Below are 17,036 nucleotides of genomic sequence, written 5' to 3'. Positions count from 1 at the left end.
AAAATATCTATTCAGATCCCCTGACCATTTTTTAATTAGATTGCTTTGTGTTTCTTGAATGTTGAGTTCTTTATATATTTTGGATATTAATCTCTTTATCAGACATATGATTACAAGTATTTTCTCCTATCCATTTGATGTAGTTCCATTTATTTATTTTTTCTTTGTTGCCTTTGCTTTTGGTGTCAAATCCAAAAAATCACCAAGACCAATGTGAAGAAGTTTATTGCCTATGTTTTCTTCTAGTAGTTTTGGTTTCAGGATTTACTCTCAAGTTTTATTTTCAAGTTTGTTTTCATGTATGGTGGAATATAACGGTTCAGTTTCATTCTTTTGCATGTGGCTGCCCAGTTTCCTTAACACCATTTATTGAAGAGACTCCTTTCCCCATTGTATGTCCGTGGCTCCTTTTTCATAAATTATTTTATATGTTTGGTAGAATTCACCAGTGAAACTCTCAGGTCCTGGATTTTGTTTGGCAGGATGTTTCTGACTACTGATCAGTCTTAATTAATAATTGGTCTGTTTAGATTTTCTGTTTGCTAAAGATTCAGTCGTGGTAGGTTGTATGTTTCTAGAGATTATCCATTTTCCAGATTGTCAAATTTGTTATAGCGTAATTGTTCATAGTAGTCTTTATGATCCTTTGTATTTCTGTGGTATCTGTTATAATATCTCCATTGTTGATTTTTTTGAGTCCTCTATTTTTCTTGGTGAGTCTGATTAAAGGTCTGTTAATTTTATCTTTTCAAAGAACCAGTTCTTAGTTTCTTTGATCTATTCTGTTATCTTTTTAGTTCCTATTTCATTTATTTCCATTTTTATTTTTGACATTTCTTCCTTCTGTAAACGTGGGATTCATTTTTTCCTTTTTCATTCCTTGAGGTTGTAAAGTGAGGTTGAAATTTTTCTTGTCTTTTGATTGTAAGCATTTATCCCAGTGAACAGCCCTCTTAGAACTGATTTTACTGTATTCCATTAGTTTTGCTATGTTAGATTTTCGTTTTCATTTGTCTCAGGCTATTTTTTAAAATTTCTCCATTGACTCATTGGTTATTCAGAGTGTGTTGTTTAATCTCTACATATTTGTGAATTTTCTAGCTTTTTGTAATTGATTTTCAGTTTCTTACCATTGTGGTTGGAAAAGAAACTTGGTATGATTTCACTCTTAAATTTTCTAAGATGTGTTTTGTGACCTAACAAATGATCTGTCCTTGAAAGTGTCACTTGTGCATTTGAGAAGAATGTGTATTCTGATTACTTTGGATTTAATGTTCTGTAAATGTAAGTCCATCTGGTATATGTTACACTTTGAGACTGTTGTTAGCAGTATGTATACTTAGATTTATATCTCCTTTTATAGTGCTCCTCTTTATCTCTACTAACATTTCTTGTATTAAAGTGTATTTTTTTCTATTAGTGTAGCTGCTCCAGACTTCTTATGGATATTGTGTATTTGATAATATCTTTTCCTATTTAAAAAATTTTCACCGTGTTTCTTCTTTTAAAGTGTGTCTCTTGTAGATGGCATGTGTTTGGATTTATACATTTTGTACATGATCTTGCTGCATTTTGATTGGATTTTTAAATCCGTTCCCAGTTTTCTATTGTTGATATAGTTGGATTTACACCTGCCATTTTACTGTTTGATATTTATCTGTTCATTCCTTTTCTTTTTAAATTTATTTTTAATTTATTTTTTGCTATCATTAATATACACTAATGTGAACAACATTGTGGTTACTAGATTCCCCCCATTATTAAGTCCCCATCACATACCCCATTACAGTCACTGTCCATCAGCATAGTAAGATGCTATAGAATCACTACTTGTCTTCTCTGTGCTATACTGCCATCTCCATGCCCCCCTCTACATTATGTGTGCTAATCATAATGTCCCTTATTCCCCTTATCCCTCCCTTCCCACCCATCCTCCCCAGTCCCGTTCCCTTTGGTAACTGTTAGTCCATTCTTGGGTTCTGTGAGTCTGCTGCTGTTTTGTTCCTTCACTTTTTGCTTTGTTCTTATACTCCACACTTTGCATTCCTTTTTGATCCTGTATTTCTTTTATTACTGCTCTTTTCATTAGTGTAAACATGTTCTTTTATTTCTCTTAAAAAATTATTTTCATATTGTTCGCTATAAGAATTACCTAATCTTGCCTTACCAGACTACTTCAATTTTATACTCCCTTACCTCCAGTGTGATATAGAAATGTTACTGACAATGTAAAGGGACCACCAGGAACCTGGGAAAACTAACCTAAAACAGTCCTAAGACATATTTAAATAAAATTACTAGAACTTAAATATGAAGAAAAAGTTTTTGTTCTTTGAATTTACTATTATATTTTTCTGTTTTTACCTTTATATTTCATTTGTGCTTTTGCTTTTTACATTACTATTATCTTTTTTAAGGTATTTTTGAGACAAGAATTTACTTGTTTTCATTCTTTTTAATCTGTATATACATTTAAGGCCATGAAATTCTTTCTGATCAGTAGGTGTATCCCATACCTCCTCGTGTAAGTAATAATTTCCTTATTTTTTTGTTTTAGAACTTATTCAGCTTTGGTTTGTATTTCCCTTTTCACCACAGAACAGTTTACTAGAGAGTAGTTTGTTTCTTAAGTCTAGATGAAAACTTATTCTTCCCCATTAATTTCTAGTTTTACTGCATTATTACATGAACATGTTATCTATGTATCAGTTTTTTGAATGTTTCCAATACTCTTGATATACAGTTATATGTTCTATATTAAATGTTGATATAAAATGCGATATGGATTCATAATACATGTCTTATTACTATATTTAGGTCTTCTGTACCACCAACTTTTTGCTTTGTCTGTCTTGAAATAGTTTTCTTATTAACATATTTCTACTTGGATTTCTCTGAGTTCTGGTTCATGAAGGCTATTTGGTCTCTAGATACTTGAAACGTATTTCTCCACTCAAAGTTGTGGATTTTAGCATTTCATTTACATCAAGATTTTATCTCTGCTTCCTTGTTTCCCTTTGTCTAGTATAATATTGTCTATACATTTATTTTTAACCTTTTTGAGTTATTTTTTCTAAGTATACATTTTACTGAATAAATCTGGGTTTTATCTGTGACTCAATTTCAAAGTCATATTTTTTTAGTTTATGAGTTAATAACAAACCCATTCACATTTTTTTGATACAACTTACATGTTTGATCATATGTTACATGACTGAAATATTAAGTTTAATGAGTATCACATTTATTGAATTTTTCTGTTCAGTCTCTTCCTTCTTTTTCAGGGGAGGCAATTAGGAAATTTTGATGTTTTTGTTCAACTAGTTTCCCATTTTCTTACTACTTCAGTGACATCCTTTAGACTCTCTTATTTATGTGACTATCTCTGAGCTTATTCTTATATTATATTCTCTTTTGTTTCTTACAGCTTTTAAAACAATTTTGGTTTCATTAATATACAATTACATGAGCAACTTTATGGTTACTAGACTCCCCCCATTATCAAGTCCCCACCACATACACCATTACAGTCACTGTCCATCAGCGTAGTAAGATGCTATAGAATCACTACTTGTCTTCTCTCTGTTATACTGCCTCTCCCCTGCCCCCCCCCCACTACATTATGTGTGCTAATTGTAATGCTCCTTTTTTCCCTTACCCTTCCTACCCATCCATTCTCCCCAGTCCCTTTCCTTTTGGTAACTGTTAGTCCATTTTGGGTTCTGTGATTCCGCTGCTGTTTTGTTCCTTCAGTTTTTGCTTTGTTCTTATACTCCTCAGATCAGTGAAATCATTTGGTACTTGTCTTTCTCCACCTGGCTTATTTCACTGAGCATAATACCCTCTAGCTCCATCCATGTTGTTGTAAATGGTAGGATTTGTTTTCTTCTTATGGCTGAATAATATTCCATTGTGTATATGTACCACATCTTCTTTATCCATTCATCTGATAATGGACACTTAGGTGCTTCCATTTCTTGTAAATAGTGCAGTGATAAACATAGGGGTGCGTATGTCTTTTTCAGACTGGGATCATGCATTCTTAGGATAAATTCCTAGGAGTGGAATTCCTGGGTCAAATGGTATTTCTATTTTTAGTTTTTTTAGGAACCTCCATACTGCTTTCCACAACAGTTGAACTAATTTACATTCCCATCAGCAGGGTAGGAGGGTTTCCCTTTCTCCACATCCTCGCCAATATTTGTTGTTGTTTGTCTTTAGGATGTTGGCTATCCTAACTGGTGTGAGGTGGTATCTCATTGTGGTTTTAATTTGCATTTTTCTGATGGTTAGAGATGTGGAGCATCTTTTCATATGCGTGTTGGCCATCTGAATTTCTTCTTTGGAGAATTATCTGTTCAGCTCTTCTGCCCATTTTTTAATTGGGTTATTTTCTTTTTGTTTGTTGAGATGCACGAGCTCTTTGTATATTTTGGATGTCAACCCCTTATCGGATATGTCATTTATGAATATATTCTCCCATACTGTAGGATGTCTTTTTGTTCTACTGATGGTGTCCTTTCCTGTACAGAAGCTGTTTAGTTTGATATAGTCCCACTTGTTCACTTTTGCTTTTGTTTCCCTTGCCCATGGAGATATGTTCATGAAGAAGTTGCTCATGTTTATATGAAAGAGAGTTTTGCCTATGTTTTCTTCTAAGTGCTTTATGGTTTCATGACTTACATTCAAGTCTTTGATTCATTTCGAGTTTACTTTTGTGTATGGAGTTAGATGGGAATCCAGTTTCATTCTCTTACATGGAGCTGTCCAGTTTTGACAATGCCAGTTGGTGAAGAGGCTGTCATTTCCCCATTTATATCTGTGTTTCCTTTATCATATATTAGTTGACCATATATGCTTGGGTTTGTACCTAGACTCTCTATTCTGTTCCATTGGTCTGTGGGTCTGTTCTTGTGCCAGTACCAAATTGTCTTGATTAATGTGGCTTTGTAGTAGAGCTTGAAGTTCGGAAGTGAGTTCCCCCCTGCTTTATTCTTCTTTTTCAGGATTGCTTTGGCTATTCAGGGCCTTTTGTGGTACCATATGAATTTTAGAACTATTTGTTCCAGTTTGTTGAAGAATGCTATCGGTATTTTGATAGAGATTACATTGAATCTATATTGCTTTAGGCAGTATGGCCATTTTGACAATATTAATTCTGCCTATCCAAGAGCATGGGATGAATTTCTATTTATTAGTGTCCTCTTTAATTTGTTTTGTGAGTGTCTTGTAGTTTTCAGGATATAGGTCTTTCAGGTCCTTGGTTAGGTTTATTTCTAGGTATTTTATTCTTTTTGATTCAGTTGTGAGTGGAATTGTTTCCCTGATTTCTCCTTCTGCTACTTCATTGTTAGTGTATAGGAATGCCACAGATTTCTGTGTATTTTTGTATCCTGCAACTTTGCTGAATTCAGATATTAGTTCTTATAGTTTTGGAGTGCAGTCTTTAGGGTTTTTTATGTACAATATCATGTCATCTGCAAACAGTGATAGTTTGGCTTCTTCCTTACCAATATGGATGCCTTTTATTTCTTTGCATTGTCTGATTGCTGTGGCTACAACCTCCAGTACTATGTTGAATAAAAGTTGGGGGAGTGGGCATCCTTGTCTTGTTCCCCTTCTTACGGAAAAGCTTTTAGCTTCTCGCTGTTAAGTACAATGTTGGCTGTGGGTTTGTCATATATGGCCTTTATTATGTTGAGGTAATTGCCCTCATACCCATTTTGTTGAGAGTTTTTATCATGAATGGATGTTGAATTTTGTCAAATGGTTTTTCAACATCCATGGAGGTGATCATGTGGTTTTTGTCCTTTTTTTTCTTTTTGTTGATGTGGTGGATGATGTTGATGGACTTTCGAATGTTGTACCATCCTTGCATCCCTGGGATAAATCCCACTTGATCATGGTGTATGATCCTCTTGATGTATTTTTGAATTCGGTTTGCTAATATTTTGTTGAGTATTTTTGCATCTATGTTAATCAGGGATATTGGGCTGTAGTTTTCTTTCTTTGTGGTGTCTTTGCCTGGTTTTGGTATTAGAGTGATGCTGTGTTCATAGAATGAGTTTGGGGTGTTCCCTCCTCTTCTGTTTTTTTAGAAAACTTTAAGGAGAATGGGTATTATGTGTTTTCCAAATGTCTGATAAAATTGAGTGGTGTCTTACAGCTTTTTTTGTTTCATTTTTTTCTGGTTCACCATAAAATACAACATTTATGTATTATTATTCTATTCTTGTTCTCACCTTTGTTTTGATCTTAGATATCCAGTAAATATATGCACTGCTCAGATTCCTGCTGGTTTTTCCTGTCCAAACCTTGGTTGCTTAAAGTTTGTCCTCTAGAAGGTTTTATGATTATAGTATCACCTTATTACTTGTATATCTAAACCTATTTTATACCTTTTCCAATAGCCTTTATAATATTCCTTTTCTTGAAAATGTTGCTGTGCTTAGGCTTGCTTTATTGGTGAAAAAATAAGTGCCAAAATCTTATTTTTGTTTGTTGAGACTTCATCTTTTTTGCCCAGAAGACTTTTTCATCTTTAAGGTATGTCTTAACTGCTGCATGTCAGTTTTTTAATATAATGGATCAAATCTTCTTTATTTCTGGACAATTTTATTAGTTATGGTTTTTATACAAGATTACTTTTTTATCTTTAGAGATTGTAATCATAAATATATAATTAAATTAAAATTTATTTATTTGTTTTTTTTTTACAGGCCACCTTTCTTCTCTAGAACTTTATTTCTGATCCCATTTTCTTTCTTTAACCTTTCTTTTTTCTGCTTTCATACCTGTTTTTTCAATGCTACTTATTGAAATTTAAGTTGTCTGTTTTCCCTTTGGGCTCTGTTGGTCTGCTTGGGTTGTTATAACAAAATATCACAGATAGCATGTTTTAAACAGGAGAAATTAATTTTTTCACACATACAGTCTCTGTGTCCAAGGTGCCAGCAGGGCTAGTTTCTGGTGAACTCTCTTCAGCTTGTGGACAGTACCTTCTTGCTGTTTCTTCATTTGGCCTTTCCTCTGTGCATGTTTGGAGAGCAAGCAAGCTCTGCTGTCTCTTTTTTCTGATAAGGATACCATTCCTGTCAGATTAGTGCTCCACCTTTATGACCTAATTTAAGCTTAATTACCTCCCTGTAGGCCCCATCTCCAAATGCAGTCACATTGGGGTTAGGCCTGCTTCCACATATGAATTTGGAAGGGACACAATTCAGTTCATAACAGGCTCCTTGTAATTTTAAGTCCCCATTCTAGGATCACTTTGTCCTTTTCATAATTTTATTCTCACTTTTTGATATCCTTTGCCTCCTTGGCTCCCCTGTAGTGTAAGTCTCTTCTTTTGTATTACCCAGTAGTCTGAACCATCATCTCACTCACAGTGAGACTTTCCCTTTCAGGGAGTCATTTTATTTGTATTTAATAATCTCTGAGTTCTCTGTATCTTCCTTTACATGTGGTTGCCACAGTCACTAGCTGAGCCTTTTCACAGACTTGGGCTCTATATTAGTTTCTTCTATATTTGAGTATTTACTTCCCTGCTTAGTAGGGATTTGAAGTGTAGTATTCTGTATCTCATAGTTATGCCGAAGTCATGGGTTGGTGTAGGTAATTTTATTTCCTCTCCTTTTATCAACCCTTACAGTTTTTTGGAGGATACATAGACACATTCATATTTAAGAATTTGCTATTATTCCTTAGACATTGGAAACCAAATATATATGTTCTAACTTTTCTCTCCTTTTCCTCACTAAACCAGGCTTCTTTTTATTTTTCCAATTCAAAATCAAGAAATAAAAATCTGTGTGCTTACAGTTATTTACAGCCCTGGAGACTAGGCAGGAAATCAGAGTCAGCTACAATACAGGGCATTTGCATGTAGGTCACCTTTTATAAGAAATGTGTTAATATTTACAAGGTAAGATTAACTTCTCTTATTTCTAGAAGTCTGGAAAATTGATCACATCAAAGGAAGGAACCAGGAAAACCAGCATAAACCTGTGTGGGAATTTGTTTTCATCAATAACAAAATGCTGACTAAAGAACAAGGTAATGAAATAGGGAAACCATTTAACTTGGACACAGATTCTTTTCCTTCTAGGAAAATACTCTGTCAGTGTGACTCCTGTGGAGTGAGTTTCAACTACATTTCAGAATTGGTTATCAATAAGAAAAATTCTTCAGGAAAAAAGACTGATGAATTTAATGCTTGTGGACAATTGCTACTCAGTATTAAACAAGAGAAAACTCAGACTAGAGAGAAAGGTGAATTTTTTAAATATGGGAAAACTTTCTGTTATAATGACCCTATTCAGCATAAGAAGATAAAAACTTTAGAGCAAAATTTTGAATATAACATACATCAAGAAACCTTCCTTGAAAAGGCACTGTTTAATACACAAAAGAAAGACATCACAGAAGGGAACAACTGTGCATATAATGAATATGGAAGAACTTTCTGTGGTAACTCATCCTTGTTACATCAGATAAATTCCTCAAAGGAAAATCACTATAGATTTAGTGATTGTGAGAAATCCTTTTGTGTGAACTCTACCCTTTTGGAACATCATGGGACACATATTAAACACTATGAATGTAATGAAAGTGAGAATTATTTCAGGAGGAAGTTAGACCTCTTACAACTTAAGAAAACTCATAAAGGAGAGAGACACTTTGAATGTAATGGATGTGGGAAAGTTTTTGGGGAGAAGTCACACCTCATTCGACATCAGAGGATACACACAGGAGAGAAGTGTTTTCAATGTAATGAATGTGGAAAAACTTTCTGGGAGAAGTCAAACCTCACTAAACATCAGAGTTCACACACAGGAGAGAAACTGTATGAGTGCAAGGAATGCAGGAAAGCCTTCAGCCACAAGTCAGCCCTAACATTACACCAAAGAACACATACAGGGGAGAAACCCTATCAATGTAATGCATGTGGGAAAACATTTTACCAGAAGTCAGATCTCACTAAACATCAGAGAACACACACAGGGCTGAAACCTTATGAATGTTATGAATGTGGGAAAACCTTTTGTATGAATTCACACCTTATAGTACATCAGAGAACTCATACAGGAGAGAAACCCTTTGAATGTCCTGAGTGTGGGAAATCTTTCCGCCAGAAGTCACATCTTACACAACATCGGAGAATTCACATAGGGGATAAACCCTATGAATGTACTATATGTGGAAAAACTTTCTATTGCAAATCTGTACTCACTAGACATCAGATAATTCATACAGGGTTAAAACCTTATGAATGTTATGAATGTGGGAAAACCTTCTGCTTAAAGTCTGACCTCACAGTACATCAGAGAACTCACACAGGGGAAAAACCCTTTTCATGTCCTGAATGTGGGAAATTCTTCAGCCATAAGTCTACTCTTTCTCAACATTACAGAACACATACAGGGGAAAAACCCTATGAATGTCAAGAGTGTGGAAAAATTTTTTATAACAAGTCATACCTAACTAAACATAACAGAACACATACAGGGGAGAAACCCTATGAATGTAATGAGTGTGGGAAAACCTTCTGCCAGAAGTCACAGCTCACTCAGCACCAGAGAACTCACATAGGGGAGAAACCTTATGAATGTCATGAATGTGGAAAGGCTTTCTGCCATAAATCAGCTCTAATTGTACACCAGAGAACTCATACAGAAGAAAAGCCCTATAAATGTAATGAATGTGGAAAATCTTTCTGTGTGAAGTCAGGACTTATTTTACATCACAGAAAACACACAGGTGAGAAACCCTATGAATGTATTGAATGTGGGAAAGCCTTTAGCCACAAGTCATCCCTCACAGTGCATAATAGGGCTCACACAGGGGAGAAATCTTGTCAATGTCATGAATGTGGGAAAATTTTTTACCGTAAATCAGATCTTGCTAAACATCAGAGATCACACACAGGGGAGAAGCCCTATGAATGTAACATGTGTGGAAAATATTTCTCTCAGAAGTCAAACCTCATTGTACATCAGAGAACACACACAGAAGAAAAATCTAATTGAAGTGACTATTAGAAATGTCACCTCAGTTCGGTACTCACTGCTTCAGAGAACTTACACTGTGGAGAAAGCTGTTTAGACATCTTGAATGTTCACTGGCTTTCATCTACAAACTGGCCTTATTTTACTCCAAAGTAATGGTAACAGGACAAATCCAAAGACTGCAACAAATGTAGGATGGTTTTGTTAAGAAGTAACATGACATTGAATGTCAGGTAGCAATACTGGTATTAAATCTTACCAATTTTTCAATTTTGTAAACATTTTTGGCAAAAAACTAGGTTATGTTGGAATTTATATTGAGGAAAAATCTGTCAATGGAGACATATAGCTTGAACATTTTCTTTAGAATATGACCTTAGAATTTGTATTTTTCATTTTGATGCCATAGTTATTTTTAGGAAAAGTAACAAATTGTAATTTATAGATGTGTACTATACAATAAGCTCTGAAAACTAAAAAAGAAGATGGAAAAGGACTCACAATAAGTTGCAAAGATAGTACATGGCTTTATTAGGTGCCCTTCACCAAGCTTCCTCTAACGATAATATGGGACATAACAGTACTTTGTTATCAAGTACAAGGAATCATTGGTACTCTACTACTAAGTCAGATACTTTTTCAGATTTCACCAGTTTTTATATGCAGTTTATGTTTGTGTAGTTTTATGAAATTTTATCACATATATTTGAGTAATCAATAACAGTTTATAAAATCAGAAATTTGGAATCTGTGTTGCATCATTACAAAGGAATCAGGATTTCATTACAAGAGGTTCCTGTGCATTAATAATAATACCCTTTCTGCAACCCTAATCCTTGCAGCCATTTGAATATGAAGCTTTTTAAAAGCAGAGGCAGATTGAATAATTGGGCAACAGCATTTAATGCATATGTGAACTATCCCTTTAGTTTACAGGACTAATGTGTGTATAAATGGCATGTTGCATAAACTGTATGTTTCATATGTGTAATGGAACTTAATACAATTGTGAATAAGAAATAGATACTCCTAGTTTTGCTGTTGGTGTGTAGGGCCTGGAGCAACAGTTTTAAAGGAGGCCCGCAAAGATAATATCTAATCACTTAAAACTTACAAATCAAAATAACAGAATGTTAATTAAAATGTATTCCATGCATGGGGATATCCACACCCTAAACCCATTGCCTCCTGTTTTTTACCCATGCTTTATTCCAAAACATGAGGTGCTTTGAATGTACTACTGTCAATTGTCTAGCTTTCAGCCTAAATTTTGTCCAAACCCTCTGTAAGCAATTGCCCTCCAAGACAGGGTCCAGAAAAGAAGCCACAAACAGACTGGATGACACCCAGGTCTGTAAATTGGGGTCCAAGGTACCAAGAGGGATCTTAGGCCCTTAGAGTCTTTTATGTGAGAAGGAGGTTTGAGGCTGGAACAGGGCCAGAAGAGAGCTAGAGTGGGTTTTTTGTTGACAGTGTAAATAAAGGTGTCATATTAAATCACATGATCAGATTACATAAATAATAAGGTCATACAAATTAATGATCTTAAATTATACAAACTGAGTGCCCATCTTAGGAAACTTAGAGCAAATTAAATCCAAGGTATCCAAAAACAAATAATAATAATAATAATAATAATAATTAGCATGGATATCAGTGAAACTGAAAATAAAACAGAAAATAAATAAAACCAAAAGCTGTTCTTTGAAAATGTCAATGAAGTTGATAAACCTGTAGCCAGGTTAACTAAGGAAATGAAAACACAAAATGCCAGTATCAGAGAGAAAAGGGAGCCCAAACTACTGATCCCATGGACATCAAAAGGGTTATAAAGGAATATTATGGACAGCTCTGTGCCATAGATTTCATAATCAAGATGAAATGAACCAATTCCTTGAAATATACAATCTGCTAAAACTCTCAAGGAGAAATCTGAATAGGCATATATCTATTAAAGAAATTGAATCAACAGTTTTCCAAATCAGAAAGTGTCAGGGACAGATGTGTTCACTGGTGAATTCTACAAAACATTTAGGGAAGAAATTATACTGATTGTCTACAGTTTTTTCCAAGAAATAAAAGCAAATGAAATTCTTTCTAACTCATTCTATGAAACCAACATTATCATAGTAGCAAAACCAGGCAAAGACATTAGAAGAAAGGAACACTACAGATATCTCTCATGAACATAGATGTAGAAAACCTGAACAAAATAGCAAACTGAATCCAACAATGTATAAAGAGAATCATGTGATGAGCTAATGGAATTTATTACAGGTTTACAGTGCTGGTTCAATTTTTGACAATCAGCTCATGTAACCCATCACATTAACAAGCTAAGGAAGAAATATCATATGGTCATATCCATAGATGGAGTAAAGCATTTGACAAAATCTTAACACCCATTCATGATAAAAGTCTCAGAAAACTAGGAATACAGGGTAACTTCCTTAACTTGGTAAAAACATCTATAAAAACCCTATGGCTAATATCAGACTTAATGGCTTTCTCATTAAGATCAGGAACAAGGCAAGTAAGTCCTCTTTCACCACTCCTTTGCCGTATCCTTCTGGAAGTCCTAGCTAACACAGTAAGACAAGTAAAAGAAATAAAAGGCACATAAATTTTGGATGAAGAGAGAGAATAACTATGTTCACAGATAACATGATTGTGTATGTAGAAAACTCCACAAAGAATCAGCAATGAGAAACGCTCCCAAAACTAGTTAGCAATTATAGTTAGGTTACAGGGCATTATGCTTGGGTGGGTGCCAAGAAGAAATGAGCTATCAAAGAAGATTTGGAGGAACCTTAGATGCATACTGCTAAATGAAGGAAACCATTTGAAAAGGCTTTATACTCTGATTCCAACTATAATACGTTCTGATAAAAGGAAAACTATGGAGATAGTAAAAAGATCAGTGATTGCTGGGGGTTCAGGGTGAGTTAGGGAAAGAAAATAGGTTATAGAGGATTTATCAAGGCAGTGAACCTACTCTGTAGGACACTAATGATGGATACAGGTAATTCATTTGTCAAAACCCTTAAAATGTAAAGCACAAAAAGTAAACCCTAATCTAAACTATGGACTTGAGTTCATAGTAATGAATCAGTATTGGCTCATCAATTGTAACAAACATACCAAACTAATGCATGATAATAATAGGGGAAACTAGAAGGGTATAGAGGTGAAGGGGTATATAGGAACTACTTTCTGCTCAATTTTTCTATAACCCTAAAACTACTCTAAAAACTAAAGTATATTAAATAAATGATCATGTCAGCATACAGCAATATAGGTGAATCTGTGAGGACCCTCTTATGTATTTATAAGATACCCTCTTTATTATGTATTTACTAAATTAAAGGCTCACATCATTCAGTACCAGTTTTTCCATGGTGGGGGAGGAAATGCATTCTCAGAATTCATACACAGACACTACTAAAGTGCTAGCTTTCTGCTTTTGTAAGCGTTATTATCTTTTTTTTTGGAATTATTTTAAGTTTCTAGCTCTTTTGGTAATATCTTGTTTCTGTACTAAAGTTTTTATGTCTCTGCACTGCAGATATAATCATCACTGATAAACATTTGAATGTTTTTATAGTCTTTGAAATGTTTTAAATTAGAGTTAACTGTGACCTAAAACTAATGCCCAGTATAATAGGATCTCTTGACATTGAAAGGGCCTCTAATTGCCTAACTGTAAGCTTGCCTCTCCTTTCTCCTCCTATGGGTAAGGTCCTGTAGTCAGATGATCCTCTTGCCTTATCAAGGGGACCAGGTGTAGGTGTAGTTCTTTCTTATCCCTGATTAGCAAATTGCACTTCCCTGGCAGCCTGCAGAATTTTCCAAACAAGCCATTCACATTTTCTCTGAGGACCCAGGTCTCACAGCATCCTCCTGATACTACAGAGCCACCTTCCCAAACCCCTAGTTGGTCCCTCTGTTTGCATGTGTAACACCTGTGTGGCCCTGCCTGGCATGTGGTGTCCTCTTCTGGTCTGTTGAGTATGTGTGACTAATAAACTTATGTAGAACTCATCTTTCCAGTGTCAGGTGTCATGTGTTCAACCATTCCATAAGCCCAGGGCAGGCATTCCTCTAGCAACAGAGTGAATAGGAGGCAATGCAGTCGTCATGTAGAAGGGATCGTCCATCTAAGACTGAAGTCACCTAGTCAGCATTAACTAGTTTCTTTTGGCTAACTTGTTCTGTGATACAGCAAATGACACTTGGGACAGAACTATCAATGGCTGGCAAACTTGCACTTTGACCTGCACTACATTCTTTTTTTTTTTTGAAAGGCTCTTGTCCCTAAGGGAGAATGGTTCATTGGCTGTAACCCTGGGTTACTTGCCATTGCATTCAGTCTGTTTGGCAGCTGAGGCTCCAGCCAGTAAAGGCAGTGACAACACAACGCCCCAACTGTTCAGCATTTGAGTCCCATCTGCCAGGGGTCTGGCTAGATCGGTGACCATCCATGGCTGCTTGGGGTATCCACATATACCATTGTTTGTTTCTGTGTACCTCTAGGATGGGCATGTCGTGGTCCTTTGTGAAGTCTGTGGAAAGGCAGGAGACTGCCACCCCGTGGAGAATTAAGCCTGGGCAGCCCAGTTGCTTGTGAGTTATTATTCAGGCACAGGTACAACCTCCCCACTCCCCCTGCTGTTCCTTGTGGTGCCACTGCACATGCTCCCCTGATGCCAGGGGTGCTGAGGAGCACAGTCAGGGGGGCTGTGGCCCACTGATGAGAAAGGAAAATGGGACCACTCCCTCCCACATTAGAGAGGAGGTATCTCAACTGCTCTTCAAATACAAAGCCCCTAGCCAGTGTACCTGGGTTTTGCTTAGCACTGCTGTTTACCTCAAAGGACTAATCTTGGCAATTGTGGGGCCTGGTGGCCTTGACTCAGGCCATAGACAAAATGACCTTGACCCCAGGGAAATTGACTGGCATCCCCATCCTTGGAGGCCAACTGCTGGGCTCTGGTACTTTCTTCTGTAACACCCTGCAGGTCTATTCCCTGGGTGCTTGGATAGAGGCAAAGCTGAAAGCTGGGACTTTACATTCCTAGTCGTCCAAAGTGTTCTGAGGAAATCTGTACAGAGGAAGATTGGAGAGAAGGAAACCTGCATGGCAGGAGAGAGAGGCAGAGCAGATATTCAGTCAGTCAACCAAAAGCAATGCCTTTGCTGTTCCTAAAATAAACAAAATGAATCATCATCATCATGGTTAGAGGGGACCCCTCATCCCCCATCAGCACCCTGTGGCCCAGCAAAAGTGGAATTCAGATGCAACTTAATGAAGCCATATGAAGCAGCCATTGCCATGGAGCAGGCCTTTAACCCTGATGATCCTTCTGGAGATTAGTATTGTAAATCTGATCAGAAAGAGGAGGAAGAACCCCTGAAGTATATCTGGTTGGCACAAAAAGAAAAGAATGGAAGAATGAAGGGATAGAAAGATGAAGACTTAGGTACAGGGAGAGGAAAGGTCCACAGATTGACCAAAGTGGAAATACAAAACTTTACTAAAGTAATTTATACAACAAATGATAAAAGGGCACCTTTGGCTCTTCCACCTCTACTATATAATTGCTGAATTAACATTAATATCTATTGAAATGTACCATTGGCAAACTTTCATAGCCTTACAGTTACACCTGGGCATTCCATAAATTTAATCTTGTTAGTCCGTAAAATCTTAGAGAAGTTATTGAAGGTAAAAGGGTGCTATAGACTGAACGTGTCCTTTCAAAATTCATAAGTTGAAATCTAATCCCCCATGTGATGTTATTTGGAGGTGGGGCCTTTGGTAGGTGATTAGGTTATGAGGGCAGAACCCTCATGAATGAGATTTAGTGCCCTTATATAATAGAGACTCCAGAGAGCTTCCTTTGCCTTTCTGCCATATAAGGACACAGCAAAAAGCCATCTGTGAACAGGAAGTGGGCTCTCACCAGACACCAGATGTGCTGGTGTCTTGATATTGGACTTCTCAGCCTGCAGAACTGTGAGAAATGAATTTCTGTTGTTAATAAGCCACCCAGTCTATGGTATTTTGTTACATCAGCCCAAACAAAGCAAGCCTTTTCAGACAAAAAGGTATGTTTCACCTTAACCAGCAGAAGAACTATTGCCTAAATTCTCTTGGCACTAGGAGGATAAATGGAAGCAGTCATTCCGAAGAGTACCTACCTGTGAACCAGAAATCCTAATCCTAGTTATAGTCATGAAATCACAAAGAAGCTGCATTGACCAGAATGTAAATGTCAGGGTTCAATCAAAGAAGTGGAACCATTAGGACATAGATAAAAATACAGATTTTTTTACAGGAATTTGACCTTAGGCAATGTAGCTGGTTAAGCAGTCTTTGAAAGGCTTTTGTCTGCACATCTGATACTGGAGCTTGAAAGTCCACAGAGCAGGCGATTGTCAAAGGAAGACAGATGTAACGTGGGATAGCAAGAACAAGCCAGCACCCATGGGGAAAAGCTGGAACTTACAAGAATGAACTGAAACCGAGGTCTGTTTCTGTTTTCCTCTGCCCCTGGTAGTATAGGAGTCCAGAAACCAGAGCCCTTCATCAGTAAACAAAACATATACTCCTCAGGAGTTGGAGAGCCTCAAGTAGGATCCGAAGGAAAGTGGAGTAGCTACAGGAGAATGTGCAGGCCCAGATGCCACTTATATGGTGAAGTGAGTCAGTAGATCAGTGACACTGGGTGTGAACTTGCAAACGGTGGCAACTTCACTTATTCCCTTTATTGCAAACGGCGGCAACTTCACTTATTCCCTTCTTGCACAGGAATCTCAGTTGTGGTGCACTGCAACTAGAAACATAGGAAAGGAGATTTTGGGAAATGTAGTTTGGCCTAACCTTCTTCGCACATAACAATTCCACATCAGTCCATCTCTTGTCAAATTGAGCCTATAAACACCCCCAAGCCATATGTAATCTCCAAGTAAAAACAAAGTCATGCTTTTACCTAACATGAACAACTGTCCTGCAGACAACCAAAAACA

At 36.5% G+C, this 17,036-nt stretch overlaps 1 protein-coding gene across 8 annotated transcripts in view; it reads left to right on the top strand.

The window, feature by feature from the left end:
* LOC118929359 (zinc finger protein 33B) overlaps positions 1–15,658 on the top strand; it is a 93,535-nt gene extending 77,877 nt beyond the window's left edge. For 7 of the 8 annotated variants that reach the window (XM_036919386.2, XM_057505791.1, XM_057505789.1 and 4 more), the window contains one exon: positions 7,951–15,658. In XM_036919386.2, coding sequence (XP_036775281.2) covers positions 7,951–10,028 — 2,078 coding nt within the window. In that variant the 3' untranslated portion in view covers positions 10,029–15,658. The remainder of the gene's footprint in view (positions 1–7,950) is intronic. The other variant, XM_057505790.1, reaches the window with a different exon arrangement.
* The last annotated feature ends 1,378 nt before the right edge of the window (positions 15,659–17,036 follow it).

The sequence above is a fragment of the Manis pentadactyla genome, chromosome 8 (assembly GCF_030020395.1).
Source record: "Manis pentadactyla isolate mManPen7 chromosome 8, mManPen7.hap1, whole genome shotgun sequence".
In the NCBI taxonomy this organism is placed as follows: domain Eukaryota; kingdom Metazoa; phylum Chordata; class Mammalia; order Pholidota; family Manidae; genus Manis; species Manis pentadactyla.
Note: the sequence above shows the minus strand (reverse complement) of the source record. Positions and strands in the feature narration are given on the sequence as shown.